We start from the raw sequence: 14,283 nt of genomic DNA on the forward strand, positions 1-14,283 counted from the left end.
TGACAGGCATAGTAAACTCTCTTTAATATTGTGTTGTATATGCAAAAAATTAGCCGTTTACATTTTAAGGCATTTTGTTTTTAAACTCACTTGTCATGTACATTCATATTACAGTGGCATGATTTAACAATATCAGTGATAAAAATGTCAATAAATGATTTTACATTTAACACAATTACAAGATATGTAAAATATAACAACAAAAATATTTTACTCTTCTTACTTATATAATAAACCATCTAACATGGCCTAAACTGCCCACTGAGCACCTCAGTCCGCTCCGTCACTATCCTGCCATATATAGCTTACAATCTGTGCTCTGCAGCATGTGCACTGTGGTAATGGAAAACAAAATGTATCACACATACTGTAGCCTCCTGGGTCCTGTCACTGCAGCGGTGAGCGTATAGAGATATTTTTGGTTTGTGAGGAACGAGGGGTATAAATCTGCAGGAGTGAGACCACCGACTTCCTGTGAGGATACTGAACACTTAACGTTTGCTTTATCTGATAAGACCAGATTGAACCAGATGTGCCACCTTTATACTTTATATATCTGTGAATTACTAATGATGTGACCTTGTGACCTCCTCCCTCCCCCACCTTTTTGGCACATGTGCAACCTTGTTTCTGCAACTCCAAATGACCTTTGTATAAGATATATAACATAATGCCCATCCCGTAGCTATCATTACATTTCAGTCTTGCTCTTAGTCTTCATCTACTTTGATGCACATTGCATTGTGCAAAGAACAGTCAATAGTGGAGCAGCCCAGGCTCCGTCCAGCAGGAAGGTGTGTTGGTATTAAGGGTGTGTGCCCCTACAGGTCTGCACACAGAAGCTTCCTCATGCATGTCAAGCCGCTGTGCACATCTAAAGAGTTTATTTTCATTTTCACCCCTGGCACCAGTAGTTGGCAGCCACTCTTCAGTCTGTCACCAAAACACCCTCAAAGGAGGAAATAACCCCAATAATATGCCCACAGCACCAGAGAGGAAGCCATGGGAACATTCACAGTCATCTTGACTGTTTTAACAAAGTGAGAAGCGTCTGGAGTTGATGTTCATCTTGGTGAGGCCCAGGTGTTTCAGAGGGGTGGACAGAGCAAAGGCGGCCTTCATGGGGATGTCACACAGCAGGTCTGATTCCTCTCCGCACTCCTCCAGCTCGTAGGTCGCGTCGTCCAGCATCTCCTTATGGCGGTCACACACCTGCTCCACCTTCAGCCGGTGGATCTCCCCTCGCAGACGGATCAGCTGACGGGCCAGACGGTTGTCCTGGACTTGCATCTCCCTCTGGAGGATGGAGCAAAGGAGGTTGAGGAGAAAGTGAGCATCAGTGAGATACCAGAAAATATGTGGAAGTTTGGATTTAGATAACTTTAGATTTAGTTTTATTTACTCATCAAAGGGTTTTAATCACTGGTATGTGCTATATACGGGTACAGCAGCCTGGGACTGTGAGAAAACAGACATCTGTTTGTTCCACAGACTTTGTTTATGCAAAGATGACTGCATGAAGTCAGTCATGCAACGCCTTGACTTATGCAGAGCACATCACTGACGAATCATTGCAACATAGAACATCTATTATGTGTAGATGGGTATCATTGTTGATTTTTGGTTCGACAGGAAGAAGGAATTTCAACTTCTATGACATTACTTGCACTAAAAATAACACTAATTGCCCTATATGTTTGTCAAATAAAATGAAATAAAATGTTTGGTTGTCACTCACCAGCTCTTTTCTCAGAAACTCCAAAGCATCATCAATAGTATCAAAGCCACAGATGTTGCGCACAACCAGCTCTGAGTTCTCATTTCGCAAAATCGCAGGCATGGAAACGACTTGTCCCCCAGAGCCAGGAGCGTCTGCTGGACAGCCTTCCTTCCACGGTCGGCTCTGGACCCGCTCCTGCCACTCCAGATAGGATGGCCTGCGAGTCTGTAGCTTCAGCTTCTCTGTGAGCGCTTTCACGCTGTCCAGATCCTCAGCGCGTCCCTCGGAGGACTCATCTCCAAACTCCTTAAAATCCATCGCTCCAGAGAAGGAGAGTCAGACCGCGACAGAACACAGTCCCTGGAAAATCCGCGTCGAGATCGCTCGCAGGTTTTTGCAGCTTGGCGATTTGAGCGCAACAGGTCCTCACCTCCTTTATAGGGAGAAAAGGAGCAGTGACCGCCCATCCCGCGGAGGACAGGGAGGCTGCAGAATTTATAGGCTTTTTATGAACGAAGACAGATTTCCCTGAACTTCCTCCAGATTCTGTAGCAGAGACTGGGCGTCGCTTTGTCAAACTTTTATCTTATTTCATATTTCTAAACAAGCAGTGGTGTAGGAAGTGGACAGATTCTTTACTATTGTATTTCTACAACAGTGTAGAATGCCCCAATACAAGTAAAAACACAAGTTCTGAATTCAAACTATTACTTAAATCAAAATACAGAAATAATAATAATGAGCTGTATCGAACCACTTTACATTCCTGGGTAGTTTAATCTAACACACTGCGTGGGCTACAATTTCATAAGCCTGCCATGTGTTTTGCATGTAAAAGCTGCAATCAGCAAAGAGTAAATACATGTATTGTGTAGGGACATGGAAAGTTTCACTTTCCTCTGAAAGATGGTGCAGTGGAAGGATAAAGTGTAGCATAAAGTGGAAATACAGGTAAGCCACAAGTACCTCAAATGAAGCACGGTACTTGAGTACATGTACTTGGTTACAGTCCACCACTGTACTCTTGTACTTTTTTTTTTATTAAAATGAGGCATTCTGCATGAGTAAAAGTACTTTCATTCCTAAATACTTCCATTAGCTACTGAATGCAGATGTAAAGTAAAAGACTCAAGCAGTTCCTCCACCACAGCACAAAACAGCAAAAGTCTGACCGGTGGGTCGTGATTTACACCTGCTCTCTCTCTGTTTGCCTATGCTGCCATCTAGTGGTCATCTGTCTTTTATCAAGCACATCACCGCTGCCTCTCTCTCTCTCTCTCTCTCTCTCTCTCTCTGCCCCCCCCCCCCCCCCCCCCCCCCCCACGATGTACAAAACTTTTTGTGACACATCTCAGTGTTGCTGTCACTCAGGAAACGTGCACTTCCGTTTTCAGTCTACTCAAGCAACACATTTTCCATTTCGGTGACCACCCTGTGTTTGAGAAGGTGAAAGCTATACACCAGAGGCTGGGTGGGTATGTTCACAGAAAAATGAAATCTATTTATAACCTCCTTATCGTCAAACAAACAGAGCGCAACAGCGGTGTAGACAGAGGAGGAGACTCACTGCTTTCATTTTCTAACAGAAGAGGCGAGGAAGTGATTTGAAGTCGAGGTCTGTGCTTCTTAAGTTCGCCAGCGGTGGGTTTTGATTTTTAACCGACAGCAGATGGAGTTTTCTGACCACATCAAGACCGCCAATGTGGAGGATGTTGTGCTCCGACAGCCCCTACACCCGCCGAGCAGGGGCACCCTGTGCATCACCGGCCACCACCTGCTCTTCTCGGACAGGGGGGAGGGCAGCTCCCGGCAGGTTTTACTGCTCCTCAGGAACATCGATGCCATTGAGAAAAGGTGAGGGAGGACGACTGAGAAGTGAGAGGTCATCGTCACTGTGACAATGTACATCTTACCAAGTCGTGTAGTTTCCTACTGCATTAGAAAATGATCATGTGCAGCGGTAGAAGTCGGCCAAAACAACAACACGTCTCTTGAGTCAACAGGAATCCATCAACAGCCATAATGTTTAATGCGTCTAATTACATCAATTAATGAGGGATCTTTCAAGCACTAATTTCTTGAGAGTATGATTGCAGACTTGTGCATGATCAAACAAATAATCAATCACACTAATCAACAATAACTAACCATCACCAAGTTGCCTCTACTGTGCCAGTGAATGATCTAATGTCTAATTCATGTCTAATTACACTATTCCTCAAATCTTTTTTTTTTTTTACCAGTGTGGAAAACCTTTTGGGCTATTCCGCCCTCTTCTCTAATGCAGGCCGCAGTGAAAGGTTGGACATCATTTGTGTTGCAGTGTGTCTGCTCTGTGCTGCCCTTATTGTCCACAGTACTGGAGAATGAAATTTGCTAACAAGATTACAGCAGCTCTCCTGTCACCCTGCACACGCTTGTGTTGAGGGTTGCTTGCTATTTGCTTTTAAGCCTTGTAGAAGCTTAAGCCTTGCTGGAAACCACTGGATATATTTTTGGTCAGTAACAGAGAGTAGGAGTTGCACACTGATTTGTCAGCAATATAAAGCCCCCCCCCTCTCTCTCTCTCACACACACACACACACACACACACACACACACACACACAGCCCAAACCCAGACTGGGTTTGTCATCCATCTCTGCTGCAAGTCAAACTTTCTGCACTGCAAGAATCAAGACATGCAGCATTGACGGGAGAGGGGGGGTAGAAATACATGTTTTGTTTACATTCTTTTGCAAGAGTCATAGTGGTGTGTGTGTGTCTTTGTGTGTGTGTGTGTGTGTGTGTGTGTAGGATATCTGGATCCTCAGGAACGATTACCATCAAGTGTAAAGATCTGCGTGTGCTACAGCTTGACATCCCAGGCATGGAGCAGTGTCTCAATATTGCACGCTCTATCGAGGTATAATAATTAATCCTAGAATCGTACTGAGCCCTGAAATGTACAAAAGGTTGAGGAAATCATTATTTGGTCTTGTGATGGGCTCTCATCTTTTTTTGAATACATTATCTCTCACTATTTCCTCTTTGCCCTGGTTTCTGCTTTAAATCTGATAATAATCTATTTCGATGTCTTACAACATTCTCTTTCTCACTCTCTGTAGACTCTGTCCTGTCTGGACTGTGTGTCGGAGATGTATCCTTTCTTTTACAGACCTACTGATCTCAGCCTGGAGGACCAGTGGGGTCTCTCATCCCCTGAAAAGCTCTACAGTCAAGTGACAGAGCTCGTAAGCAACAGATGAATCTCTATAAACTTGTTGCTGCTGTACAGACATGTAATTTCACATGCATAAAACACATGTACACACATAAGTCTCACAGGCAACCTTTCCCAACAGTGACCCACCACCCACATGACAGGAAAATGCCAGGGGCAAATGAATGTAGGGGTCAGGATTCAGGATATCCTTGTTGCTTAGCTTTCATTTGTTTTCCCTTAATTTCAGAATGTGCTGCACATAATGTGTATTCATGCTTAACAGACAGACATCTTCCTCTAGGAATAGCATGTTGCTATGGTGAGGGGTGGACCCTGAGGGCAGCAGCATTGTTGCATGTGTTTTACAGGCACAATGTTCCCAGAACATGGGAGATATCTGTACTTTTCATCAGGCTGGCTTAGTGGAACCTGATTGGAGCGTGCATGTCTTTGTCTTTCTTGCCACTTCCACGAGAGTTGAGCTGTCCTGTTTAGCTGACAACTACAAATTGTAAACTGTAACTCTTGATTAAAGAAAATTTAATATCAAAATTTGTCACAGGGTTAGGGTTAGGGGTGTCAGGTCTGTCTGTACACCCAGATGGTTATCTCAGCCTAGCGTAAAGACTAAAAATAGGCTAATTAGAACAATGATATAGAGCTAGGCTAATTGTTTCCCCATGTTTCCAGTATTAGTTAAGCTAAGCTAATCTGCTACCGGCCCCAGCTTGATATATATTCTTTAGACATGAAAGTCGTATCAATATTCACATCTAATTCTTTGCAAGAAAGCGAGTCGATGTATTTCACAACATTTGAACTATTTCTTCAAAGCTGTTTCTTTGGAAAACATATTAGCTTCACGTACAAGTTTGCATTACAGAATGGCATCCCATGTTGCAGTTTTGTCATTTTATACCTATATGATGTGACCAATCAGTAGTCAACAGTGAAACAAAACATGTATTTTCCCTCCTGGTCTTTAAGAATGAACATGTCAGCAGTTAGCACATGCACCCACCCACATGAGAGCTGTTTCCTGTGACATTAATATCATGAAGTTGAAATTTTCCAACCAGGGAACTGCTGTTTTCAGTAATTCATTAGTTATTTGTTTTGTGTGACTAGTGTTAATCACCTTCTCTCTCTTCTGTTTGCAGCATGATAGGTGGAGATTGAGCACTGTGAACAAAGAACACTCAGTGTGTCCCACCTACCCCTCAGCTCTCATCGTTCCCAAGGACATAAATGATGACATGTTGGTAAAAGCAGCCAAATTCAGACAGGGGGGACGTTTCCCCGTCCTCTGCTACTACCACAGGAAGAATGGCATGGTGAGATGCTTGTGTGTTCCTCCTCTAGCCTACAATTTATACAAGCTACCAAAAAATTCTGACCAAACTAAAACTTTACAGGTAATCATGCGCAGCAGTCAGCCGCTGACGGGGGCCAATAGGAAGCGCTGCAGGGAAGATGAGCTCCTCCTCGAGGCTGTGATTGACGGCTCTGACAAAGGTTACATTATTGACACCCGCTCCAGTCAGCAGGCTCAGCAGGTCCGGATGACAGGTGGAGGGTTTGAGTCCAAATCGTGCTACAGCCGCTGGAAGAGACTACACAGACAGGTGGAAAGGTGTGTGTATAAGAAACGTGTACTGGGAGTGGATGCTGTTCATCGTTTTATGATACTGATCTTTCACCATTTCCTACATATGTGTGTCAACAGGGGTAAAGCTCTCCAGGAGAGTCTAATTAAGCTGGTGGAAGCCTGTGGTGACGAGTCCCATAATATGGACCGTTGGCTCAGTAAGCTCGAGAATTCAAAGTGGCTGTCTCGCATCCAAACTGCTCTGTCAACTGCTGGCCTGCTGGCAGAGTGTGTGGAGAGGTAAGATCTTACACATCTTATGTGTGTGTGGTGGGATTACAGTTGGTGAGCTGTATGCAAATACATCTGTCTGTGAAGAATTTTTTCTCACTTAAATAAAACATTACAGGAGGATAGTAAAATCCTCAAATACTAATGTTTGAATACTATAATAGAAAGATGTCATTAATTCAAACTGTACACACAGAGAAATAAGGGTTTCGTTTTTGTACCCTAATGTACATTTTTCAGAAAAGTACCCTGTAATGTCCTGAAATGCTCCTTAGGGTGATAACTGGGCTGATAACTGTGGAACTTACAAAACAATACAAAATCATTGCTGACAGCAAAGAATACATAACTGTACATATAACAAGACTGAAGTACAGGCAGATGATGCTGCAGATCAGTGATTACAAAATTTAAATATAGAGTTGGGTTTGTTGTAATAGAATAGGTGACAATTCCCGTTCAATTGTTGGTCTTGGAATAATTTTTATCATCTTCATTAACAACATAGCTGGGTGTATAGGGTGTACATTTAGTGATTTCAGCTAGTCTTTGTTATAATGGTTTTGATGATGTTGTAGGGTCATGATGCAGGCTCATAAAGACAGTGTTAAAACACTGAATTAATTGAATCTAATACAGTATGTGAATCATGAATTTGCATTTTGTACTTTTACTTAACTTCCTGTTTTCTGTATGAAACCAAAATGAAATTTTGCTTGGTGGCACTCAGTGATTAGAGAATGGCTCCTTAGGTCTTATGCTTCAGCTTAATGTTGAGACGCACCGCTTTTTGTCATGTGCTGGAACTTTTTTAAGGACAAATCAGTTCTATCAGAACAATATATTGAAATGCAATGAAAATGGATTAGTTTACATATAAAAGGCTGATTTTGTTAAAAGATTTGTCTCTGAATGTAGGGGTATGTTTTACCTCATAAAGGTACAAACTGACGTGTCGCACCAACTTTACCTCATAAAGTACCAATTCTGTACCTTTCCACTGGGTATATTTTTGTACCAGGACATAAAGGTACCTTTTGTCACTAGGGGTACTGAAATGTTCCTATAGACGTGCAGACAAGAAGGCACAAAAATGTGCCAAATGTTCAAAGGTACGGTGCAGTACCCTGCCTGAAGGAACTCAAATGCATATTTTTATCAAAAGCACTATAAGGAAAAACTATAATGATGTCAGGACAACTGAACAAATAATGACAACACCAACAAAGACAAAACTAAAGCATTTAAATCCTGACAGCAGCACTTTCCGTCGTTGTTTTGATTTGAAATAAATGCAGCGTGATTTTTATGCATATAGAGTTACAACACTGTGCTGTGTTTGTTGATTTTGTCCAGAGATGGTCATTCGGTTCTGGTTCATGGTTCTGAAGGGACAGATTCCACTTTGCTCATCAGCACTGTGGCTCAGCTCATCATGGACCCATGCTGCCGCACACTGGAGGGGTTCCTGGCTCTGCTGGAGAGGGAGTGGGTACAGGTGAGTGTATGTGTGTGTATGAGAAGATTGGGAAGACGCTAAGATATCCTTTTTGGAAAGACCTGTTGGAATAAATGTTGGCCACACAGTGGGTTATAGAAACAACAGAGATATAACACTACCCGTGACGACCCATCAGTTTTCCCCCACACTTTTATTTTTCAGGTTGATTTTCTTACTAAACTCTCTGGTCACGGTCCTCTGACAGTCCAAACAGCATATTCCAGATGAGAGAAGATCTGAGTCCATAAAAATGTTGATATGGTCGTCTGACTCTCCTTCAGTTAGGCCATTTACAATACGCTCAAAGTAGCCACAAACTAACAGCTGCAACTGCACAGCCAGTGTTTTTCCCCCTGGGTTTTGCCTTACAGAATACATTCAGCCTGCCACAGAATTCAGTGTGCCTGTGTATGTACTGTGTGCATTTCCTCTCTCAGGCAGGACACCCGTTCCAGCAGCGATGTGCCCACTCAGCCCACTCCCACGCTCGTCTCCAGCAGGAGTCCCCGGTCTTCCTGCTGCTGCTGGACTGTGTGTGGCAGCTGTGGCGTCAGTTCCCTCTGGCTCTGGGCTTCTCCGAGGCGCTGCTCCTGAAGCTGGCGACTGAGGCCTACGCCTCCAACTACGGCACCTTCCTCTGTAACAGCGACCAGGAGAGGTCCGTGGTACTTGGCATTTGGAATCAATGGCTGACACAAAACTTTCTGTGTCATACCAACCTTTATCTTCACGTGCGTCACGTTACCTCATTCTCCTTCTCTCAGGTGCTCTCTAGGAGTGAAGGAGAAGACTCACTGTTTGTTCCAGGCCCTGCTGAGGCCCGAGGAGAGAGAGCGTTACTCCAACCCCCTGTATGAGCGCACTGAGCTGGCAATCTGGCCCTCAGTCCACCCTCAGTCCCTGCAGCTCTGGAGAGGTGAGCTTTGATTGGCAGATGCATTCAAACCTGACCTTGTGTTTTCTGACCTGTCAGTTAGCATCATTACTAACATTCATTCAGTATTGTAGCCTCTTATATAATTGCAGTGCCTTCGCTAGTGTTGTATGCATAAGTGTTGATAACTTTGGGGAGTCTTGACTAAAGCCCATGTCTGATCCTCAGGCTTTTTTCTGAGGTGGACTCAACAGGCTCGTCACCTGGAGGAGGCTCAGGAGGAAATAAGAAACATGGTCATTGCATGGGGGAGGCTGGCACTCAACTGATAAAACCGTCCAACATGTATGAGTATGTGAAGATGATCAGTCTGAACATGTTGAACATGTTTTAATGAGGAACGTTAAAATGTGCAATGCCTTTGACTCTGGGAACGTTTTCCGAATCCTCAATAACCTGCAGTGATTTAATGTAAAGTATATTTTATTCTTTCATAAAATAATATTAGAAAAAACTTAATTGTTGGTGTCATTTGAGGCTTTTAGCCATCTATAATTTCACATCATATTTCACTGCTTTATAAACGACTTAAATTTTCTCTAATTATAGCCTGTGTTTTGCATAATTCCAGTGGGATGATTATTTTCTGGCAAATATTCACTCATAAATATTATCAAAAGAAGAAGGCTGTGTAACTGACACACCTCCCAGTCCTGTTAAGCTCAGCTAAACACTCTTCACAATGCAAATCCCTGTGCACAGCAAGTCAGCATGTTTGCACACACGGAGCTTTGCAAGCTGGAGACTGTAGTCCTGTTCAGTCAAGAGCCACAAGCCCTGGTGATTACACAAAGTGGACAAGAACCACATAGCCCAGCATGACTTTCTATAGCTGCTTATTTATCCAGTGGTTACTGGGTGAACTGAAACGGTGACCAATCGGATGGTAATCTTTTCATTCTAACACGTAAATGCCTCAAACGCTGTCTTATCGCCTCTTGTTTTGCAATTTAGTTTAGAGGAGTAGTTTTGGATGTACTAAGTTGCATCTGCTGGTGTTGGATCAAGAATCATCTGTCTGGGATTTCTGATTTTGTCAGCACACAGGTAATGTATTTTTTTCCATCTCTATTAGTTGAATCTGCGTCTGTCAAGCTGTTTTAAGATTATTATGTTCTGTGTAATCAGAACAGTGTGATTAAGCTCACTTTAACCTTCCTAAAGAACTGCTATTGGACATGCAACCGGGTGTGCTGGTCTGTGCGCCCACTGCGGCTGTGCTGGGCCTGTTTTGCCGAGGTTGCCTCAGCAGGGTGCAGAGTTCGCCCAGTCGCAGCTTCAGGTCTTTGCCCAGGCAGATGAGCAGGTGGAACAGCCGGGAGACCTGCAGCCCCCCACCTCCTCAGGAAAACCCTCGTGTTCTCATCACAGGTGACACAAATATCTGTCTGTCACTCGCACGCAAAAGCTGCTTCAATCTGACATTTATTTATATATTCAGGGAAAGATGTGTTTGTTTTTTTTTTTCCACAGCTACCCAAACACTGAACCTGTGAAGCTGCCATTGCTTTCTACCACTTTCACTGTGGAGTCACTGTTGGCTGTGGGTTGTACTATTGGCCGCAGAGCAGCTACAATAGGGGCAGAATGCGTTACACAAGTGCAACTTTTAAAGGATCCAAAAGTGGTGCAAAACACTCAGATCTTAAGTTTCTAATAACATGAAATGTGATAGTATTGGGAGAAAGGATTCATATCAATGTCTTATCAATGGCATGAGTGGAATACTACAGACGTGCAGTCGTTTTTTTCTTTTCGAGTTGTTTTCACTGTGCACCAGCAGCAAGACCCCATTTTGACTCTTCACAATAGAGTGCATGCAGACAGTGCTAGTGATATAAAAGAGCCAATGAGTCACTGTGGGGAGAATAATACCCTGCTGTCACTTTTTGTCCCAGGATAAAGCTTTGGAACAAACAAAAAGCTTTTTTTTTTTTTTTTTTTCAGCTGAAGCATGGTGCACCAAAAACATTGATTTCATTTTCATATCAAACTCCATTTGTTTTTCTGCACAGATAAAATGTTAAAATTGTCTCTGTATACAGGTGGCCTTGGACAGTTGGGTGTGGGGCTTGCACAAATGCTCAGGTGAGATATTTAGAAATTCCTGAGACATCAAAGTTTGTGAAAGTATGAAATTTGAGTGTCATCATCATCATATCTATATTCACGTGTAGAAAACAGTATGGAACAGAGAATGTAATCCTCTCAGACATCAAGAAGCCTTCACCTCATGTTTTCAGCAGTGGTATGCAAAACCTAATTCAAGTTATATGACTTTTTGTTTTCTGTTTTTCTGATATAATTCATATATTTCTCATTTCACACATCACAGAATAAACAGCTAATGCTTTTAAATGAAGTCCTCACCTCCCCTTCTTGTCATCAGGTCCATTTGTGTATGCTGATGTGCTGGACTACAAACACCTCCGAGAACTGATTGTAAATAATCGTATCACTTGGCTGGTCCACTACAGCGCTCTGCTCAGTGCTGTGGGAGAGGCTAATGTGGCTTTGGCACGCAAGATCAACATCACAGGTCCGCTTGACTGCACACAGCATTTACATATACCACCTTTTCAGGGATTATTGTGTTGAACTTTGGATGTTCTGCTGATCTAGGCCTTCATAATGTGCTGGACTTGGCCCTGGAGAACTGCCTGCGCCTCTTCGTCCCAAGCACCATTGGAGCATTTGGTCCCTCTTCTCCACGTGACCCGGCCCCTGACCTCTGTGTGCAAAGACCTCGAACCATCTATGGCGTGTCCAAAGTGCATGGAGAACTGATGGGGGAGGTAAAATGATCTTAAAAATCCACACACACATACAGAGACTCCATTGGAGTACGTGTCATGTCAATCCGCTTCTCATTCTTCAGTATCTCCATCATAAGTATGGCTTGGACTTCCGCTGCCTACGTTACCCAGGTGTGATATCAGTCAACACGCCTCCTGGAGGAGGAACAACAGGTATTGCATCATTTAACATCTGCATATCAACACAGTGTATATTCAGCACAATCGGATGGATCTTATGGACTAAGCACTCTGGACTTCTGTCTTCACAGACTATGCAGTTCAAATCTTCCACGATGCTCTTAGCACAGGTCATCACGAGTGCTACTTGCGACCCGACACACGTCTTCCCATGATGCATATCTCTGACTGCCACCGTGCCACAGTAGAGTTCATGCAGGCTCCAGAGTGCCAGCTGTCCCTGCGCACCTACAACATCGCTGCCATGAGCTTCACGCCAGAGGAGGTGGCCCAAGAAATCCGCAAGCATCTCCCTCACCTCAAGGTCACCTACAATCCTGACTCTGTCCGCCAGACCATCGGTATGTCTCAATGCGTGTGGTACACATAGCTGTATTCACTTGTTGGTGTTTGTGATTAAAGGACAAAAAATTGCAACATTACTGGTGATTTGCTCACTGTTAACTTGTTAAAGTGTGTGACATTTTAAGAAAAAGCTCAATCTGTAAGACTTTCCTGGATGGACCTGAAAGCATTTTTATCTTCTTTTATTTTGAAAATCGTTGGTGGGACTGATATTGCTATCTTTAATCTTGTTGTGATGGGGCTAATGTGGTCATCTCTGTCACTTTGCAGCAGACAGCTGGCCAGTGAGGTTTGATGACACCAATGCCAGGAGAGACTGGGGCTGGGCACCGGCCTTCGGGCTCGAAGAACTCGTGTCAGACATGCTGCGCTCCATTCGAGACAAGAGGACCAATGAGGGTTTGCCAGTCAGCTAGCAAAACCTGCTCCACAAAGACGGACCAATGCCCTACCCCTGACTTTTCTTCAGCCTGCATTTACCAACAATACACTATCTTTCACTTCACTTTCAGACGTCGTCAACCACTATCCTGTGTTACTCTGGACCATTACAGTAATGAGCCAGGGACTGTTTGTAAAGTGGGAGTTCTCAGTCAGAACCTCTCAATCTACAGTGGACAGTGAGACGTCATACATATGCGCACAAGCACACAGTCTTTTTCAGGGAATAATATACTGTCAAACCTTCTCTCCATCTTTGTTGTTTTTAATTGTTATCATGGTATAAGCATCACTTTACACATGGGTATGTTGCCTCCGATGGAACAGAAAACTACTTACTTCTTAAGCTTTAGAGATTTTCAAATGTCATTGCATGCATGGACACAGTAGTCTGTTACAATGTCTATTACAATGTCTAACACAAAATGGACCAGTTGCATATTTAAAGTAACAAATCTGTCGTACACTTTGATACCAGGATCATCTGAAATGACTGGCTCAGTTAACACTGGACTGTATTGACACATCGTGTATTCTGGCTGTTTTATGAGACAGTCTTTTATAGTATAGTCTATCAAGTGAAAATCACACACTGTATGCAACCCCACTACCCTTGCTGTGGCATCTAACAAGAAGCCTTTATTTTACTTTTCTGCCAGCAGTGTGATTTTGGTTATGAATGAGTACCAATAACAAATGAAGCCTTATTAACTTTGAAAAACAATGTATAAAAATGCAGTGTACTTTGAATCAGACCTTGAACAATAAAAATGTTATTTATCCAAACACCAGTGATTATTGTATATTGCTCAACCTTGTGCATTCATATTGGTGCAATTTTGAGTAACTGAACTTGAGAATTTCCATTTTAAGCTATCCCATACTTCTTCTCTACTACATCTCAGAGAGAATGATTAGGCTACTCTTTTTATACGACTACATTTATTTCACTACTGTAAACACTGGTTAATTTGCAAATCCTGATTGTATATGCAAAAAGCATGATCCTCAAATAAAGTATGATGCAGTGTTATAGATTCAACGACGCAGCAGTTTATGAGGTTAAGATTGTCCCCACTTTGACTAACTACATTAAAATTCTGCTCACACATTCATGCATCAATAATTATAAGCCTATGGCATAACATTCGTGATTCTGTAACAGTCAGGGGTCATTCTGTGTAAGGAGAGGTTTTAATGTTAATAAGTATATTTGCCATTGAGAGTTGACACCGTAGCACTTTAACTAGAGTACACATTTCA

At 42.9% G+C, this 14,283-nt stretch overlaps 3 protein-coding genes across 6 annotated transcripts; 2 read left to right on the forward strand and 1 right to left on the reverse strand.

Annotated features, from left to right (window-relative positions):
* Window positions 1–5: 5 nt before the first annotated feature.
* Window positions 6–2,189, reverse strand: fam167b (family with sequence similarity 167 member B). The gene is made up of 2 exons (XM_056392970.1): window positions 1,739–2,189; window positions 6–1,296 (listed from the first exon to the last, which is right to left on the reverse strand). Exons 1-2 carry the CDS (start codon window positions 2,036–2,038, stop codon window positions 1,033–1,035), a joined length of 564 nt encoding a protein of 187 aa, XP_056248945.1. The 5' UTR covers window positions 2,039–2,189; the 3' UTR covers window positions 6–1,032.
* Window positions 2,190–3,076: 887 nt separating this feature from the next.
* Window positions 3,077–10,415, forward strand: zgc:154055 (uncharacterized protein LOC556036 homolog). 4 transcript variants are annotated; one of them, XR_008829440.1, is made up of 12 exons: window positions 3,077–3,574; window positions 3,964–4,020; window positions 4,516–4,624; window positions 4,827–4,952; window positions 6,085–6,258; window positions 6,340–6,557; window positions 6,651–6,812; window positions 8,160–8,301; window positions 8,742–8,962; window positions 9,069–9,220; window positions 9,407–9,649; window positions 10,193–10,415. XR_008829440.1 is itself a non-coding variant. In XM_056394461.1 (12 exons), exons 2-12 carry the CDS (start codon window positions 3,390–3,392, stop codon window positions 9,505–9,507), a joined length of 1,647 nt encoding a protein of 548 aa, XP_056250436.1. In that variant the 5' UTR covers window positions 3,077–3,195; window positions 3,307–3,389; the 3' UTR covers window positions 9,508–10,168. The 4 variants fall into 4 exon arrangements, 3 of the variants coding, with proteins under 3 accessions (XP_056250436.1, XP_056250435.1, XP_056250437.1); XM_056394461.1 differs by lacking the exon at window positions 10,193–10,415 and having other exon boundaries at window positions 3,077–3,195; window positions 3,307–3,574; window positions 9,407–10,168; XM_056394460.1 differs by lacking the exon at window positions 10,193–10,415 and having other exon boundaries at window positions 3,077–3,191; window positions 3,307–3,574; window positions 9,407–10,167.
* Window positions 10,200–14,047, forward strand: tdh2 (L-threonine dehydrogenase 2). Its single transcript, XM_056394463.1, has 9 exons — window positions 10,200–10,285; window positions 10,403–10,609; window positions 11,284–11,326; window positions 11,416–11,486; window positions 11,628–11,777; window positions 11,861–12,033; window positions 12,117–12,207; window positions 12,306–12,575; window positions 12,850–14,047. The coding sequence occupies exons 2-9, from the start codon at window positions 10,417–10,419 to the stop codon at window positions 12,993–12,995; spliced, it is 1,137 nt and encodes a 378-aa protein (XP_056250438.1). The 5' UTR covers window positions 10,200–10,285; window positions 10,403–10,416; the 3' UTR covers window positions 12,996–14,047.
* Window positions 14,048–14,283: the final 236 nt, after the last annotated feature.

Source organism: Seriola aureovittata, chromosome 13 (assembly GCF_021018895.1).
Source record: "Seriola aureovittata isolate HTS-2021-v1 ecotype China chromosome 13, ASM2101889v1, whole genome shotgun sequence".
Lineage (NCBI taxonomy): Eukaryota > Metazoa > Chordata > Actinopteri > Carangiformes > Carangidae > Seriola > Seriola aureovittata.

What these genes read in the sequence shown, in the direction of transcription:
- fam167b (XM_056392970.1), bottom strand. Translation starts at nt 2,038, where the DNA reads ATGGATTTTAAGGAGTTTGGAGATGAGTCCTCCGAGGGACGCGCTGAG. An exon ending in AGTTTCTGAGAAAAGAGCTG is followed by an intron (nt 1,297 to 1,738) that starts GTGAGTGACAAC and finishes TCCATCCTCCAG; the next exon opens with AGGGAGATGCAAGTCCAGGA.
- zgc:154055 (XM_056394461.1), top strand. Translation starts at nt 3,390, where the DNA reads ATGGAGTTTTCTGACCACATCAAGACCGCCAATGTGGAGGATGTTGTG. An exon ending in ATCGATGCCATTGAGAAAAG is followed by an intron (nt 3,575 to 3,963) that starts GTGAGGGAGGAC and finishes TTTTTTTACCAG; the next exon opens with TGTGGAAAACCTTTTGGGCT. An exon ending in CTACACAGACAGGTGGAAAG is followed by an intron (nt 6,558 to 6,650) that starts GTGTGTGTATAA and finishes GTGTGTCAACAG; the next exon opens with GGGTAAAGCTCTCCAGGAGA.
- tdh2 (XM_056394463.1), top strand. Translation starts at nt 10,417, where the DNA reads ATGCAACCGGGTGTGCTGGTCTGTGCGCCCACTGCGGCTGTGCTGGGC. An exon ending in CCCTCGTGTTCTCATCACAG is followed by an intron (nt 10,610 to 11,283) that starts GTGACACAAATA and finishes CTCTGTATACAG; the next exon opens with GTGGCCTTGGACAGTTGGGT. An exon ending in CTCTGTCCGCCAGACCATCG is followed by an intron (nt 12,576 to 12,849) that starts GTATGTCTCAAT and finishes GTCACTTTGCAG; the next exon opens with CAGACAGCTGGCCAGTGAGG.